This window comes from Vombatus ursinus, unplaced genomic scaffold, assembly GCF_900497805.2.
Source record: "Vombatus ursinus unplaced genomic scaffold, bare-nosed wombat genome assembly UNPS02014830.1, whole genome shotgun sequence".
NCBI lineage: Eukaryota > Metazoa > Chordata > Mammalia > Diprotodontia > Vombatidae > Vombatus > Vombatus ursinus.
In genome coordinates, this window is record NW_020954608.1 from 28243048 (window position 1) to 28261587 (window position 18540).

The 18540-nt window shown below is 39.4% G+C and overlaps 1 protein-coding gene across 3 annotated transcripts in view; it reads left to right on the top strand.

Annotated features, from left to right (window-relative positions):
* The window catches only part of FRMD4A (FERM domain containing 4A), a 352592-nt gene that overhangs the window by 290826 nt on the left and 43226 nt on the right, over positions 1–18540 (top strand). For all 3 annotated transcript variants that reach the window (XM_027838551.1, XM_027838548.1, XM_027838550.1), the window contains exons 13-14: positions 851–989; positions 8284–8425. In XM_027838551.1, the coding sequence (XP_027694352.1) occupies positions 851–989; positions 8284–8425 (281 nt within the window). The remainder of the gene's footprint in view (positions 1–850; positions 990–8283; positions 8426–18540) is intronic.

Consider the following 18540-nt stretch of genomic DNA (forward strand, 5'->3'; position numbering starts at 1 on the left):
TCATTATCCTCTATCATTCATTGCCCTTCTCATTTCTCCTTTCTTCTTGCCTTAGCTGTATCATCTGTGAGATAATGGCTTTAGTTTAGATCAACAATTCTCAAACTTTTTGGTCTCAGGAGCCCTTTATACTCTTAAAAATTATGGAAGATGCCAAAGAGTGTTTGTTTCTTTGGGTAATATCAATAACAAATCTTATGAAAATTGTGTTGACCTGGAGGACTCCTGAAAGGGTAGGGGGACCACCAGGGGTATGATGAGGACCACGCTTTGAGAACAACTGGTCTAGATGATCTCTAAGGTTCCTTTGAGTTTTAACAATCTTGGCTTTCTTCTAATGCTCTCCATCCCAACAAACACACTTAAAATTGATAATCAACATTTCCCATGGTGGATTGAGCCTAAGGTGATGGAAAAGACATGACTGAGTCAGGAGCTCTGGCCCACCAAGATTAGGAAATAATTTACCTGTATTTCACCAGAGACCTTGTTGCCAATTAATTCAAGGCTTTTCTTGAATAGAAGGCTTTTATTCCCTCTGTAAGCTGGGCCTTTGTCAACAATAGAGTATCAAACAGGAAAGGCCAGTGGCCTACTCTGACCCATCTGTGACCCAGCAAGGCAGAGACTTGGCAGCAGCCTGATCCCTAAGAAGTCAGGAATCCAAAAAGGGATTGCTGTTCTGTCTCCGAAATATGTGTGTGTCTGTGTTTGTGTGTTCTGATAAGTCACATTTTGTAACCACCCAGCATTGTACTTAGCACTATAAAATCTCATCACTGATTTACTTACTGACCCTGAAAATAACACCGGCATAAATATGTTCCACTTTTTTGTTCTGCTTCCCCAGGGCCTCGGTGACTAGGAGGACGTTTGGTCACAGTGGCATTGCAGTGCATACGTGGTATGCATGTCCAGCATTAATCAAGTCCATATGGGCTATGGCCATTAGCCAACACCAATTCTACCTGGACAGAAAGCAGAGTAAGGTAAAACTCTTCCCTGGGACATGGAGGGAACAATTTCTGTTTACACTAAAGATTTCACAAAAGTGGGAGCTTTCTCCTAGATAGACCATGGATCTACCTGGAGGTCATAGACTGGATAGGCCCCAGGGATCACATAACTAGGGGATTAAAAATTGGACTGAGGCCCATTTTATTCATTACTGGCATAAACTCATGCCAGTTATGGTATTCTCTGCCTCTCTGGACTGTAGATAGATGGAATAAAACCAGAATTTGCCAAGAGACCAATTCCCTCCAAGGTGCCCAAGGGGTTTCTGGCCCACCCACAATCTCATTTGCTCATCCTTGTTGATGCAGTCTGCTAAGGCTCATTTGTGGCATTCTGACCCTGTTTTAAACCATTGGGGAACTCACATAGGAGCTAAAAAGGAAAACTCTTTAACTAGTATTTTATGCAGTGGCAAATTGTTTTCTTCTTTCTAGAGGGGAGAGAAGTAGTAAGCTTTTTTAGTTAATAGACAACACCTAACTGTTTAGGATAATTGCTTTGACCCCTCCAGGCCTTTCTAACTGCCAACTTCATTAAATACACACACACACACACATACACACACACACACACACACACACACACACACAAAAGAAAAAAAATGTAATAACCTTCTCCAAAACTGGGCCCAGGACCTCAGAAATCTGTAAATAATCATCTTCCTTAGGCTCCCTGTGGTTCCCTCACACACATAGGCAGTTCTCATCAGCCAGTGAGTGGGTGGGTGGGTGAGTGACGTCCTTCTTGTTCACACACACAAACATATCACTCCTTCTTCCTACTACTTCCTCCCCCTCATCCCCCATCTACTACTCAAGAGTCACTCCTACTTATTAACCCTCCAGAATAAAAGCATATCAAGATGGGCTGTGTCCCTTTCTCAGGATCTTACTGCCAAGGGGAAGGGGGTGAAAATATGGAATGAGCAAACCTTGGCAGCTCATCTGAGTGATACCAACAATCTCTTGCGGAGTTTTCTCTCCTACACTGTAAGTTTCTATGGTGAGTGTGGGAGGACTCTAAGCTCAAAGGTTTATTAGCCCAATGCAACTCTGTTGGTCTTGGGGATTTTTCCTTTTTCTTTATCTTCCCTTATGTGGAGATTTTTTTTTTCTCTAAGCGAGCATGGGAAAGGAGAAAGGGAGAAAAGGATAAGAAGAGGTATAGAATAGCTTTCAAACAGGAGCTATTTACCATGCAAACTAGCCATGCAATGACTGCCATTTTTTTTCTTTCGCTAGTTTTTGTATTCCCTCCACCTTCTTGGCATTGGTTGGCATGAACTGGGTTTGGGAAAAAACTTCACCAACCCCCACCTTTGGCATTTTATACCATTAAGAATATACCAGCACTGTAGCCTTTATGTTAATGATTTATAATGGCACAATAATTTGAGACTTTATTTGATACAACTAAATGAAACCATGATGAAATTTCTCAACTAGTTATATATTGCGTATGTTGAATGGGTATAAGAGTTTTGCTGAAACTATAAAAGTTTATTATTAGTAAGAACAGTTGGAGGCTAAAACCTTTTAATACTGATTTGTTGATTTTAGAGTTAAAGAACCTGGGTTCAAATCCTGCCATTGGCACTTAGTACCTATGTGACCTTGGGCAAGTCCCTTAACCTTCTTGGGCTAATGTCTCTTCATCCTTGCAGTGAGGGGGTTGGACCAGATGGCTTCTAGGGTCCCTTCACATTCTAGATCCATGATCCTTTGTTAACATGATATATGAAGGACAGCTGGCTCAGTAATCTTCTAGAATATAGAGGTTCATCCTTTTTGATGTAAAGTTCTGTATATTGATGCCATGAATTTTAAAGAAGAAAAAATTGCATTTGGCTCCATAGATAGCAATCAATTAACAATAATAACAATTTACATGTAAATAGAACTTTAAGATTTATAAAACACTTTGCTCCCAACAGCTGGGTGAAGTTGGTAGTGCAAGTATTATTTTCATTACCCTCATTTTATAATTGAGGAAAGAGAGACAGCTGTGGCATAATGAAAAGAGATCTGGATAAAAGGCAGGATGATCTGAGTTCAGATCCTATCTGCTACCTTACCCTGGGGTAGACATTTTATTCAGTACCTCGAAAAGCACTGTATGTTGCAAAGGAATTTCCCATTGTTAAAAGATATATCTTCCCTATCCTTCAGCCCTATACCACTGAAATCCCAGTGGGGATCTGAATTCTTCCCACCCCCAAAATGAGAAAACTCAGTCTCAGAGAGGTAAAGCCACTTGAGTAAGATCACACAGCAAATATTGAAAGTGGGAGTTGAATTCAGATTGCAGGGTTCCCAGCCTAGCACACTACATCACAACTGCCGGCCGAATATGCTTTCTAGTATACCACAGTGCATTGCACAGTGTTGTTCATGAATTGATTGACTGATCATGTAAAGACTCTACCTCTTGTGTTTGTCCTGAAAAATGCATTTTTATGCAGAAAAATTATGTAATAACAGCAATTATTATTATATAATATTATAATTATCAATTCTTTTAATATTATATTACTGATGTAATAATAATCAATTAAAAGACAACATCCCACTATTTCAGTAGCCAGCCTCCAACCTGTGAAGGGGAATGCATGTTCCCACTGGGCACAGTCACCTCACCAAATAAGTCTTGGATGATCACAAATGCCATGATGCCCTTCCATTCCCCATAAGAGATCATTCTTCGACGTATATTGTGTTAGGAATCATGTACAACATCTGGGTGTCAAATCTGGGCCAGTGCCTTTTAATACCTTGCTGGGTTTCACTTTCTCCATCTGGAGAACAGGAATGAAAATTCCTGTCCTTATCCAGTAATCAAAAGTTTAAATGAGATGAGTATTGTGGAATTACTATGCAAATTGCTACCACAGTTATGTTAGTTAAATGAATGAAAGCTCCTCAATTTAAAACTGAGGTGATAGAGCTGATAAAATACCCCCTTAGGGAAAGTATATCACAAAATCCTCATCTGAGGAATTAATAATATACATACATATGATATAATGCATATAAATAACATATATGTGTGTGTATACACATAAACACATACACACATAAAAACCACTAAAATTCTTCCTGTTGAGTAGAAATACCTCCAGATGAATTCTGTCTAAGTGATTCAGGACCGAACACTTTTAAAATATTTTAGAACGGCTCATGTTGGCTAATATATCAGGGATCGCATCACACTCTACTGTATACAATGCCACACCACCCATTCATTTTTCCAAAGACCTTCATCAGGGCCTCCCATATAATGTTTACTAACCCCAGAGACAAGTGTTGTCTAGTAGTCTTAGCAAACAGTACCCCAAAGGGAGTCCCAAATTTCATGTTCTTTCCCTGGTTTGGACTACTTTCTCCTTTTGTGTATTTGGTGTGCCTGTCTCACGTACGTGTATGCTGCATGCCTCTCCCCCATCTCTATCTCACTCTCTTCCCCCCGCCCCATACGCACATGCAGGCGCACACATGCACATACAAACATGGACTTGCACTTCATTAGTTTCTCCCAGTTTTATGGTTGAGGACCATTCCACCCTGTGGGGAGGGAAATGGTGCACTAAGTATAAATTGATTAATGTCTATGAAACCCTTTGAGAACAAGAGGCATTGTACTGTAGAAATGTTCATTGCAATTAGTAACTGACCCCATATTACCTCAGAGATCAGAACAAGATAGTTGTCACTATCCAAGTTTGAAAATCCATTATATCCTTATGTCAAGAAAGGTCTTGCTATCTCCAGATGAAAATATTCTAAAATGCAAGTTGTTTAAAGATCTATAAGTAACAAAAAAAGTGCCAATCTGCCTTGGTAAAGCCTTTGGACCTTCCTCACCTGGGAATCCCCATACCAATGAAATCACAGTTTCCAACCTTATCTTTTAAAGAGCTAGCTTTTCCCAGGAACTTAATAACAGTCTTCCTTCAGATAACAAATAATTGAGGGGTCCTTTCTTCTTTTCCAAGATAATACAGGCTTCTTCGTTTTGTCCAAGGCCAAGAGTCAAAAGAAATTTAGATCTTGCTTGTGTGAGCTTGATACCTCAGACTGGAAGGCATTAGGCCAGACAGATCTCCTTTCTGAGACTCAGGAGTCTGAAGGTTCCTTCTGGGACAGTCAAACTATTTCCTTTGCCAGGAGAACCTCCTTCCCACTCCTCTCCCCCTTCATTTCAGCTAGTACTCCAACCCAGCCTAACTTGGTCATTGTCATATTACCATATTACCATTCCAAACCAAATCAGGAAGTTTTTCTGAAGTCTTCTTACCAGATTCTTGCTGCCTTTTCTAGACTCACACATTTGGGACTGTATTTTTTAGGTATCCTAGGCTCAGAATGAAGGTATTTCACAGATAACCCCACCATGCGTGCGCGCGCACGCGCGCACACACACACACACACACACACACACACACACCCATCTGTGTATATGGCAAGGGGAGGCAATTGCCCATGGCTTTCTCAGAGGATGCTGAAGCTTCAGGTTTAACCACACAAATGTAACACCACTCAGCAAATTAATGATAAATCTCCAGCTTACATTACTTGGTGTCCTTTGCTCCTAGACTTTTCCATCTCTCTCATGGATAACTAAATGCTAGGTGTGGGCTTCTTTCTCTTTTTATTACCACCAGTTTGTATGAGAGGGCAGCTGCTGCTAAAAGAGGAGAAGCAGGATTTCTCCAGACACAATGCGACCCTGTTCAGAGATGGGGCTCATCCAGATGGGTGCTGTTGATATTTCATGTCAAAATGAAATAGAAGCCCTTTCCTGTTTTCTGCTCCAGACCCAAATCCTGTGAGAGGGCTTTGGCAGCCATGACTATTTTACGGAACGAGGAAGCATTCCAGAAAGCCAGCCTAGTCCTGAGAGCAAGGAAAATTGCTGAGGTCAGGAAGGAATCACAACTAGAGGAAAGATTCACAAGGTAGAAGGATGAGGAGGAAGACAGTTCATTCCTAGGTGAACATAACAAGCAACGAGCTTCAGCATTTCCTTTATCCCCTAGGCTTTTGTCTTGCTAACACATGGAAAGTACATCATGGTCATGGTCACCCCTTCCCCACTCCCTCCCTGCATTCACCAGCTGTAGCACGAATTTAGACTTTTCTCCTGAGCTCTGTCAAACCCAGGAGAGCGTAATAGATATCCAGACAGTGTTTGCAGCACCTATGTGCCTAGCTGGCCATATAGAGAAGGGAACATTAAAATGAGCAGAAACAGGGACTCCCAGGATGACACTAGAAAAAGAAATCCATTTATACTCCCTTCATAATATGTCCTTGACCCTCCACTTGTGCTTGCCCATGTAGAGGTAAGGCCATGGCATTCCTCCAGGCGGCGAATAACTATTAATTATTACTCATGTGGTAAGGTTCTTCAGAACCTCTGTTGTGACTTTGAGCTAGGACTACATATGCATAAGTAAATAGACAAGACCTGTGATTTCATTGGTATGAGGAACTCCAGATTAGGAAGCTCCAGATCAGATTCGCTTCACCAATTCTGACAAGGAAAAACAGCTCCTACTCTGAAAACTCTAGTACTAGAGAGCTGCCTAGAGCAATGAGAATTTAAGTGACTTTCCCAGGGTCATACAGCCAGTATATATCAGAGATAAGACTTGAATGCAACTCTTCTTGGCTTCAAGGGCAGCTCTCTGTCCACTACCCTGTACTGCCTCAAGCATGGATGTAGATTATATTGAAATATTGAACATTGGCTAATGACAACAGTTGAGAAGAACAATTAGCAAATGTGTCGATTACAGTTACAAGTATATCCTTAAAGGTAATTGTTTGAATACTGCCCATTGCCTTCATTACTGTCCTCCAAATTTGGTCCCCAGCTGTTAAATGAAAATTGTAAACTTTAGACATATTTGTGGGAATGAAAATCATTTTTATTTGCCAAAAACAGTAAGCAAAATGGATATCTTAATTACCTTTGGGACTAAATGTATAAACATAACAAATTTTTTATTGTTCTTCTCTACTACAAACATTAGCCTATATGTAACTATATAACAATATAATGTAAAAAATTATGTGACATATATTCTTAGTTACACATCTTCATGTGCTTCCTTTGATATTGAAAGCTTCTTCAAAAGTTTGTATTTCACTTTTTATTGGACTCTGAATAACTCTGAATAAGGCAAGCATTTGCTCCATAAGTATTCACATCTTATATACTACAATTCCATGCCAATAACACATACATACCTACTAGCCATCTAACTACCATTCCCCTAAAATTATTAAGAAACCTTTTTGGCAAAGACCTTGAAATCAGCTTAAAATTTAGACGCAACTTAAAATGACTTTTACATCATGAAACTCATATCAATCACTCAATCAGTCAACAATTTAGTGTTATCACACGTCAAGCCCTGTGCTAAGCTCAGGGAATACAGAGAAAAAGTAAAAACAGTCTCTGTCCTCAAGGAGCTTACCATCTAATGAAGCAGGTCACACACGTACATAAATAGATATATACAAGTTACATAAAGGGTAGAAACAAGATGGCCTTGGAAAGGAAAATATTAGCAGCTGGGCAGGTGGGGCAGGTGAGGAGGAGCTCTTCGAGACGTCACCTGTAGAAGTTGTCTCTTAAGCTGATTCTTGATGGTGGTCAGGAAGTCTAAGAGGGGCAGATATAGGGGGAGAACATTCTAGGCATGAGGAACAGTGAGTTCAAAGGTGCAGAGATAGGAGAGGGAATGTCATATATGCAGAACAATGAGTGGGCCAGTATGACTGGACATGGAGACAAGCAATGTGTATCAATACTGAAAAGGTCAGGTTGTGAGTGCCACGCAATGGAGTTTATATTTGGTTCTAAAGGTAATAGTAAGTCACCGGAATTTATTGAGGGAGCAAAGGGGCACAGTCAGACCTATTCTTTAGGAAAACCACACACTCATACAAGTTCTAAAAATTCATCTCTTCTCCTTGAAGTAGACATGTTTAAGCACAGAATTAAAGTAATCACAGAATACTTGTAACTCATGTTCGATGATAGCTTGCTTATGTGTGCCCTTGCCAGAAGTTTCAATAATATGTTAACTAATAGCTGAATCCAAACTTTCCAGACTTGGAATAGTCAAATGCTTAGGCAAGTAAGACACATTGTCAAATTGTAGCATCACAAAAAGGCAAGTTTCTGTTGTCCATAAGCAGTAAATGTTCCATCAGATCTAAGCTTCTCTATAATCACATTTCTTCTATCTGATTCTAGTCCAAAATCCATGCTGCAAGAAGCCTGAGCGAGATTGCTATTGACCTGACTGAGACAGGAACACTGAAGACTTCAAAGTTAGCCAACATGGGTAGCAAAGGGAAAATTATCAGCGGCAGCAGTGGGAGTCTCCTTTCATCAGGTAAGGCCTTTGGTTTATTCTGTTGGAGTGTGCAAATAATAACACAACTCCACACCTTCTGGTAGAACTGTGTAGGAATGGGAAACAGCAGTAGCTGACCAAACAGCCTGGCGTATAGCAGTCAAGAATGGAATACTATTAAAAAACACACACACACAAAGTTGGGAGTGAACTGAGATACCATGTCACAAATGTCAACAGGTGCTACAAAAAAAAAATTACTCTGCAGCTGCCAATCAAAGAATAGTCCAGAGTGAAAAGGATGATTTGTAATTACAATAGTCTTTTCACCCACATCCTAGGATCAATCAGTCATACTTGTTGACTGATGGACTGTTAGTAATATCATCTCTAAATATCACTGTTAGTAATATCATCTCTAAATACAACTGTTAGTAATATCATCTCTAAATAGAAAAGAAAGTGGGGGGTGTGTGTGTGTGTGTGTGTGTGTGTGTGTGAGAGAGAGAGAGAGAGAGAGAGAGTTCATGAATGGAGGAAATGCATTGCAGTAGAATTACTAGAGACCACTCTAAAGCAACAGCATGTGTTTCCCAGTCATTTTAAAGAAAAATTATAGAACCATTTCCCCTAATTATCTAGGATGTGAAAGACTTGTTTCCAGGAGGCTCCATAGCAGTGTGTTGGACTGATATCCAAGGCTTGAGTTTTAGAGGGTCACCTTGGACCTTTGGCTAGTGACTTCTTTAATAGAAAGCCTGTTTGCAAAGTGGTCGTAGACAAACCTTGACAAATGAAATTGCTCAGATAATAAAGTCCTTGGCACTGTCAAATGGCTCAACCTCAGAAACTGATATTATTTTATCATTGGAAATTGCATTAAAAAAGGGGTAAGGACCATGGGACCTTCCCATCCAAATTGTAGCTGAAACCTTCTATTTTCTCCCTCATTACAATGTGAGCCCTTGAGAAAACAGACTGTCTTTTCTGTTTTTATCCCCAATACTTAACACAGTGTTTTGGCCATAATAAGTGTTAATAATGCTTTTTTCATTCATTAAATAGGCAGAAAAAAGCAAAATCACTAAGACAACCCCTCCTATAGCCCTCAGTTTCCTGGAAAGCTTGTTAAGTAAGCCTTTTGGCTTCAGGTTGACCAGAATGGAAGAGCTTTGAAAGCAGACAGGTGCCAGGATAAGAGACAGAAGCTCAGATTTCTCCTAGCCCTGATGCGTAGCTTGCTGATGGCCCTGGAATAAGTCTTTGAAGCTTTTGATTTATGCTTTTTTTTAATGTGGCAGATGGGTAGCTAATCATGAGTAACTACTACTAGTAAAGCACATAGTCATGCCAGAAAAGAAATATTTTCAAGATAAAAACAAAGGATTGAGGAGAATCTCCTGGCAAGTACCTTCGGATTGCCATTGATGGGAGCCACACTCATTTACTAATTACCAGTTGCATCTTTTCTTTACTGTCTGACTTTCAAGCTGAGATGTGCTGTGATGGTTATGCCTTTGGGGCAAGGGTTGGAAAACTCATGCAACACAAATTCCTATGAGGCCAAATTGCTAAGGGCCATGTGCCAACCTTCCCACTGGAAAAATCATAAAAGTGAAGGTTACTCCACAGGCCAGCAGACAAATACTTGACTGGCCTTTAGAATAATTCAGCCCTGGTTCTGGAATGTCAGAACAAGGAAAGTAATCTAAAGCCTTGCCCATCTTTTCTCAACTGATGTGTATGTGAGGAAAAACTATCTCATCTCTTCTTGAGCCTCAATATCAGCAAACTTGGCCCTAGTGATACATCTCAGAAGCATCCAGGTTGTTTGGGTGGCCATTTCAGAGCAATCATTATAAATGGGCTATGATGGTTCCACAAGGTCATTTCAATCAGGGGCCGACCTATAGAGTTTTCCCTTCCTAGAAGCACTTATCTATAGAAAAGGATACAGTATAGTATAGCAGAACAAACATTGGACTTGGGAAACCTAAGTTGGAGTGCTGGATGTAGATCTTAACAACTCTGTGGCCTTGGGCCCATCACTAACCTCTCTGAATCTCAGAAATAATAACATGTAGACAACCTATCAAACATGCTTACTGTGAGAAAAAACACTTGCAGAGTACTATACAACTGTATTATTAAATGAGAACAGAGGCATCTGGTTGTCATAATTACTGGATTCCTCTTCTGATTCCCAAAATTGATCTTTTGGTCAACCCCAAACCTGTCCTCGCCTCATTTCCTTCTTCAGCATCATAGAACTAATGTTATTTGTTCCTAAATGTCTGGAGAGTGGTAGAGGCCCTCCACTTCAAAAAACACATTGCAAAAAATTTGAGATCCTCACATCAAAGCCACAGGATTCCAGTGAGAACCCCATTCTTCTACCTCTAGTTGCCACCACGTGTGGAATCTCTGGCTAAGTATCAGAGGGTGGGTCAAAAGCTAACAGCTGTGTTTGTCTTTTGGAAACAAAATATGATGGTCTATTGAACAGACAGTGCTGAAAGCTAGATCAAGTTAGCATTCACATTCTATCAGCACAGAGCCCAACTCTGTATTTAGTCCCCTCTGTTCATTTTTCAACTTTGGATGAGTGGGCATATCACCATGCTCATTTCACCATGCTTTTATGTCCAGTTCAAGATCTCTAAGTACTTTCTGAATATGGTCTTGTGTGACAGATTCTTCATCTCTGCTTTAAAGCTGGATAAATTAAGAGATTGCTTGTCTTGATGAAGATCACAGTGTAGACATTTGGCAGAGCTGAAATAGCTTCCAAATGTCTAATACATACAGGATTGTAGCCTGTCCCATCCCTGAAGTCTCCTGAATTGCCATATAGCCTTTCTTTAGAAGGCTAGCAATGTCTATGACAGTGATCATAGTGCTCTTTATGCAGGGAATGTAAACCCACAATTTCTAGTTCAAATGGAGAACAGTTCACTATCAGAAACAGCCTTTGGTTTTGTTTTTTTTTCTTAAATAGAATGCAGTTCATTTGTATTGTAGCAATCATAAAGTGACACTCATAAAGCTGAAATAATGTAATACACATTTGTGGAACAATAATAATAACCACCAATATTTACAAAGCACTTGAAGGTTTACAAAGCACTTTATATAAATTGCCTCAGTTTATTTAGATTGCTTCTTGAATTCAATGGAATGAAAAAATAAGTTTAAAAAAAGTTCTTTTGGTTTTGCTCATTTGGAGGTGGAAAGAGAGGATTGGGATTGCTCTACAGACCCTCCTTTGAAACTTACAGTCTTAGAAAATTTGCCTGGAGTCTTGTTACTAAGTCATTTTTCAATCCTGTCAGACTCTTCATGATCCTACTTGGGGTTTTCTTATCAGAAATACTGGAGGGGTTTGCTATTTCCTTATCCAGCTCATTTTACAGATGAGGAAACTGAGGCCAACAGGGTTAAGTGACTTGGCCAGGGTCACACAACAAGGAAGTGTCTGAGGCCAGATTTGAACTCAGAAAGATGAGTATTCCTGACTGTAGCCCCAGTGCTCTATCCACTACACCACCTAGCTACCCTCAATACCAAGGAGCATTTTAATTAACTTGCCTATGGTTACACAACCAGTAGGTATCAGAGACTATACTTGAACGCGGATCTTTCTGACTCTTAAGGCAAGCCCTCTTGCCTCCTCTACATTATACTGTCTCTTTGCTCTCTGTACACTTTGCATTTAATATGTTTTTTTTTTTAATTCAGAGACATGAAAGAGGTTTACAAATACTTAATGGTTTAAGCTTAGTTGCCTTTAGTTCTGTCCCAGCCTTTCTCCTTCTCCCTATAACTTTCCTGTACTCATTGAGCAAGAATTTTTTTTTCAGGGTTAAAGAAAGGAGTGAGGAGTGAATCATGCACCAGACTAGTGTCAGAGGTAACTGGACCAGATAGCACATCAATCCTTTTCCACTAATGCATGTCAGAGCCTGAAAAGTGGTTTCAGCTACACTGATAATAGGTAGCTTAGAAGTTCCTGAGGTTAGACCAGTGGGAAACTGGAGGATTAGCTACCAAACAGGAAACTTATCATCAGACTCCAAACAATGAGAGCTTGTTTAAATAATAACAATAATAATAATAATGAGAAACAGCTTCAGACACCACAGATCTTGTCACCAGTCAGATGGGTGCTGCTGATTGTGATTCTTTTTTTCAGTAGCTGTCAGTAGCTTTGTTCTTCCCTGATACTTGGAAGAGGACAGGACTCTATGTATGAGTTAATAAGTTAATGATAGTTGCACTTCTTATGGACCCTTTCTCATTCCCCTTCCCCTACAGTGGGATACATGACCTTTGTTTTAAGAAATCCTGCAGCTCAATTCCTTTCTCTCCAACCTCTTTCTGCCTTTTCTTGGCATTGTTAATCCCACAGCCTTCTACTCAACTGTTGACTGACACATACTATCCTTGTTGTTCCTAATGCTTCTCATAAACCCAAATTCAACTTAGTACATGATCTTCCTCCATAAAAGGAGGAGGGTAAGATAGATCATATCTCTGGTTTCTTCTGTCTCTAATGATCCATGACTTTGTATTTTCTTTCTCATCTACTGGCATATGCTGGAAACAAAGACATCTTACTGGGAAAAATTAAATGGAGGTGAAAAAGGCTAAATTGTTTGAAAGATAGTGCTCCACTGAACTCTTCCTAGGCTATCATAATAGAACCAGATACCTAATGAGAGATCTACTCTACAGTCTTGTAGGTCTCATCTAGTAAGATCTTCATATAAATATTATAACTACCTAGTGAAAGAATCATGGCCATTGTTCAAAGGATCATAGATTTGGAGCAAGTTATTTGAACTTTCTGGGCTTCAGTTACTCATCTACAAAATGAGGGCTTGGTACTGTATTAGAGATAACATAACCTGCTCAAGGTCACACAGGTAGCAAATAAAGGAGCTAAGACTCAAACTCATGTCTTCTTATTCCCATCTAATATTCTTTCCTATGTACTTCTACTGTGCCACTATATAGGGGTATAGGAACCTCCACTTCCTTACCCCTGAAGATTTACCCCACGTGTGTGAAACAAGATCCTTCCAGGTTTGCTGCACCAAAGGTTTAAGGCCACTCTTGGGTAGTCCATAGACCCAGTCTGGTCAGGGATCTCCTTGACCATCAGAATGGACATTCTGCAGAGCATACATCAAACCAATCAGGCCTCCAAAGAATATTCTGGTCTCTTACTATGGGTATTACTGGCATTCAAAAGAAAGAACAAGGTGGGACCTCTTCAGTTTTCTTTGATATAGAATTCTCCCAAAAATGTGCCAATGCAGACCCAAATCCTGTATTTCCACAGTACCAGATCTCACATCATGTTTTTAGTGTGCAGTTCCTATTGAACTCATTGAGTAAGCAATAAGTACCATGAACTGAGGAAGACAAGAAAGCAGAAATCACTTTCCCCCATTTTCCTCCTAGTATTAGCCTGTTTTCACCAAATGGTTATAGTTCTGTACTCCTCATTTTTGCTTTTTGCAACCACAAATACTGACGAGTAACTGAATCTCGAGTGAGTGATTAATATATATGCAGAGCAAATAAAATATGATTTTTCCTTTTGTGAAAATCTAAAACATTTTCACTTCTAATACTTTGTGCTTAAAATGATGAAGAGGGAGAATGAAGATACATTTGAATCATAATATATATGCGCAGGTCCTGAATATAAAGTTCTATATTTCCCCTTATAGTTGAACACATACTGCCTTGTAAGAAGATTGTATCCCCTTGGGAGAGGGAGAGATATTTTAGGGTTTATTCTGAACATTATGTAGGGGATTTGCCATAGCTGAGGACTTTTTGGTTGAGTGGGAGTTGGGGTAAAAAGAGTGTGTGTGGTTTTTTCTTTTCTTTTAAGTTATTTAAAGAAAATTCCATAAAATGACCAAGAAAATGCCAGTGTTCCTGGAGGGATTTTGTGGGTTTCAATACCAGCATATAAGCAAGTAGAATTATATCTATTTTTACTTGCTATCATAATATCTATTTTTAAAGAATTAGAACAGTGTGACTGTTGGTGGTGTCTTGAATGAAAATATAGGAGCATAAACCATTCATTTTCTACATTTCCCCTTACTCCAGAGGCAGTTTTTGCTTGGGGATACAGTTGTGGGACAGGACTTAAGAGGTTTAATTTTTTTTCCCCAGTTCTGCCTCTAATTTGCTTTGGGACCCTAGACAAGTCAGTGAACCTCTGTCAGCTACTCTCTATAAAATGCCACAGTCTTGAGAGAGAAAGAGAGAGAGAACTAGAGAAAGAGAAAATGAGAGAAATGTATAGAAATAGGAATTAGTTATTGTAGTTATAAGATTGTGATTAAATCATGTCCATCATGAATTGCAGGAACATCAGTTGCTGAAGAATGTGTACCTTTGGCCTTGACATCTTGGAGAAAGTATGTCATACAAAGTTGAACCTAGCTTTGGCTGGGTTCACTATAGATTCATCATTCTGCTGTTTGCACATTCTTATTCTCTTAATGTTAACACTTCCTCCTATTGTTGGAAAGTTTATTAATAACTATTATAACAATGAGGTCTCCACAAGGTCTTGCTCTGAAATCATAGATATGACCCTAGGGTCTCAAAAGTTATTTACACAGAGCATAAGTCCTAACAGTTTCCAAAACACTAGAATGTCTGTTCAGTGCCTACTTTCCCATCTTAAAATATATCTTCATTCATATGTATATATGAATAATATACATACGTATCAGTTTGTTTGTGAAAATATGATAAGGAAACAGACAGCATTTCACAAACTATGTTCTCTAGCAGCTGATGGAAAGATGCATAGAATGCAAGATTCTGCTTTGTTTATTTTTTTAATTGAAATCTGAATCAAGAGAATACATCACAGTTTTAAAGATCTTCCCCCATGAATTAGTCTTTCATCCAGGTTCCTTGATAAAGGTAACCACAGATGACTTTGATCAATGTCAAGCAAGATATTACACAGAAACATGTAATTGCCAAAGGTGCTCCTAACTCATGGAGGATGTTTTATGCTAGATCCAGATGGAAGAGGGATCCCCTGTAGAAGGCAAAGTCCTCCTTATAGTCCTATTTCCTCAGATGTATCGATCACAGGAAAGGAACCATTTCCTCTCAAGAATTTGGTTCTTCTTCTGTATCTGGTTCTCTTCTCTGCTGCCAGGGTCACACCTCAGAACTGTTTCTTGCCTTTACCTTCTAGAGACAATGTCTTGCTTTTAAAGACGTGGCTAACCTTTTGCCAATCAGTGGCTAACTTCTCTTTAAATCCATCAATTTTTATCAGAGACTTTCTTGAAACCTCACCAAGAGGTAAGAATATAAACCTTCCATACAGTTCTTTTAAGACTATAACAACTTATTCTCTGTTACCTGTCCCTTACCTTTGTGATTTCATCAACTTGACCAAAGGGGAAAATCAATTGACCCGGGACATACTGATCAAAACCCTTCCCCAGCCTTTGCCCCTCACCACCACACTACAGTAACTACCTGTACTATTCTGCAAGTTTCTTAGGAGGATCAAATGAAATAATGTATGTAGTGTACTTTGTAAATCCATGTAAATGCCCAGAATTCCTGTTAATCCTCACAGGAGCATTTATATTTTAAAAGAGAACCATGTCAAGACAGTGGTAGATACAGAGGAATGTCAATCATTCAGCAATCATTTGTTGAGCACTGACATTGTGCTAGGCATTGGAATGCAAATATAAAAACAAAATTCTATTCAAGTACCATTTTTGAAAGGAAGCTCAAGAAGTTTATTTTGGAGGAGGGAAGGAGAAAAAATATGCATAGAAAAGAAATACAAAATATATACAAAGTAGATACAAAATATTTCCAAGGGACAAGTATTACCAATTGGAGGAATCATGAGCTTCCTTTCAAAAATGGTACTTGAACGGAGTTTTGGGGAAAAAAAACAAACCAAGCAACTACTAGGTATTCTATAAGACAGAGATGAGGGAAGAGCATTATTCCAGGCATGGAGGAGAGCCAGTACAGTCATAAAACCATAATGATGGGAGATGAAACATCATGTCTAAAGTAAGCTAGAGGCAGATTTTGAAGGACTTTAAAAGCCAAACAGAAGAATTTTCATTTTATCCTTGAGACAAAAGGGAGGAGACATTGGGAGCTTCTTGTGCAAGGGAGTGCCAGGGTCAGGTCTGTGTCTTCAGAAGATTATTTTGGCAGATATATGGAAAGGGGAGAGATTGGTGGCAAGGAAGCTGTTATAGTCCAGGTGAGAGGTGATGTAAGCCTGAACTAGGGTGATATTCATGTAAGTGGAGAGAAGGAAAAGGATATATAGGAAAGGAAAGATAAGTTGTGCGAGTAGAATTGAGTGCATTTGGCACTCAATTAGATATGAAGGATGCACTAGAGAAGTTAAAATAACTCTAAGGTTGCAAACCTTGTGACTGGAAAGTGACTGGAAAGATGGCAGTTTCCTTAAGAAAAATAGACAAGTTAGAAAGAAGGGCAGGTTGGAGCTGGGGGTGGGGGTGGGGGATAATGAGTTATCTTTTGGGTATGTTGAGTTTGAGTTGAATACATGCCTTCCAATTAGAGATGCCTGATTGGCAGTTGGTAATATGGGTTTGGATGAGAGACAGAGCGACCAAGAGACAGACAGACAGAGGCAGAAAGAGGGAGAGACAGAGACAGTGGGAGAGAGAGACTAGGGTTGCATACATAGGTCTGGGAGTCATCTGAGTAGGGATGTAATTGAACCCATGGAAATAGACCAGTACACCAACAGAGGGAGTGTAGAGAAAGAAGAGAAGTGGGCTAAGGACAGATCTCTGAGGTACACCTTTGCAGAAGGAGTAGGATATGGCTGGTGATCCAGTAAAGGGGCCTGAGAAAGAATGGTCAGAAAAATAGAAGAATCAGAAGAGATTAGTGTCATGAAAACTCAGGGAAAAGAGAATCTGAGAGGAGGACGTATGCTCTAAGAAAAAGCTTAAAAGGTGGTATCATTTTTTGCCACATGAAAGAATTTAAACTTTATTCACTGGGCCATAAATAGAGAGGCATTGAAGGGGTTTTAGCAGAGGAAAAACATAATCATATCCATGCCTTTGGAAGATAAGTATGGTAGGTTGAAATATGAGTTGGAGAGGTGAGACACTGGAAACAAGACCCATTAGACTATTTCTACTACCCATCCTCTAGTGTAGATTCTACTGAGCCACAGGTTGTCCAGAAGAAAAAACAATCTTTATATTACTCAGCCCGTGCATTAGTATAGGGTATATTTGTTTTTCCAAGACTTTCCCTTTTTGCTGTACATTTTTGTAAGCTTTCACACTAAAGAAGTTTAGGAACCTGATGGAGAATTTTCTAGGCATGACTCAGAATTTAAATAGCCTAACATAGACTTGTTAAAGGCCTCATTTAATTCTTAGATAAGGTGCCTTGATAATGACCTTCAGAAAAGCCATGTTTAGGCTCTATGTAAGTTATGTTTAATCAGGTCATATTGCCTTTGAGTTCACCTTCATGAAAGGAATAAATAATTATGGATTTTGAATGGGAAATGAGTATCCACTTCTTTTTTTCTATAAAAGAAATTCAGTCATTTAAAAATGTTTTTTTCTTAATATTTACACCATGAAGTATTTGCCAAAACTTTCCCCCATACCATTGATCTACTATAAGTCTACTTTTCTAATGATTATTTACCAAAGGCCTAAGTAAGCAGATTGCCATTTCCTTCCTTGCCTTTCAGGCAACAGATTGTTTTCTTCTTCTTGAGTTTGTTTAGCTTATCCCCATTGCATTCATAGAGAGAAGCATTCCTCCTCTGTGTTGAAATCACGAATCCAATCAGCAATGTTTCATCAAATAGATGAGTAGAAATTCCTCATGATCAACAATCTTCTCCTCCAGGATGCATGCTCATATCCTGTTCTGAGTAACTCAGCAGCTTTAGAAAGATAGGAGCAAATTCTCTGTCCTCGTTGAATGAGGATATCCTTCTATTTGTTCAACGGTCCAGGAAGAGAGCTGTTGTTTGTGCTTGCTGGTGTTCCCTTAACATCCGGACCCAGTGAATCAGACCGCCCACTGGCGTGAACGCTTCACTCACTGGACTTCCCCAG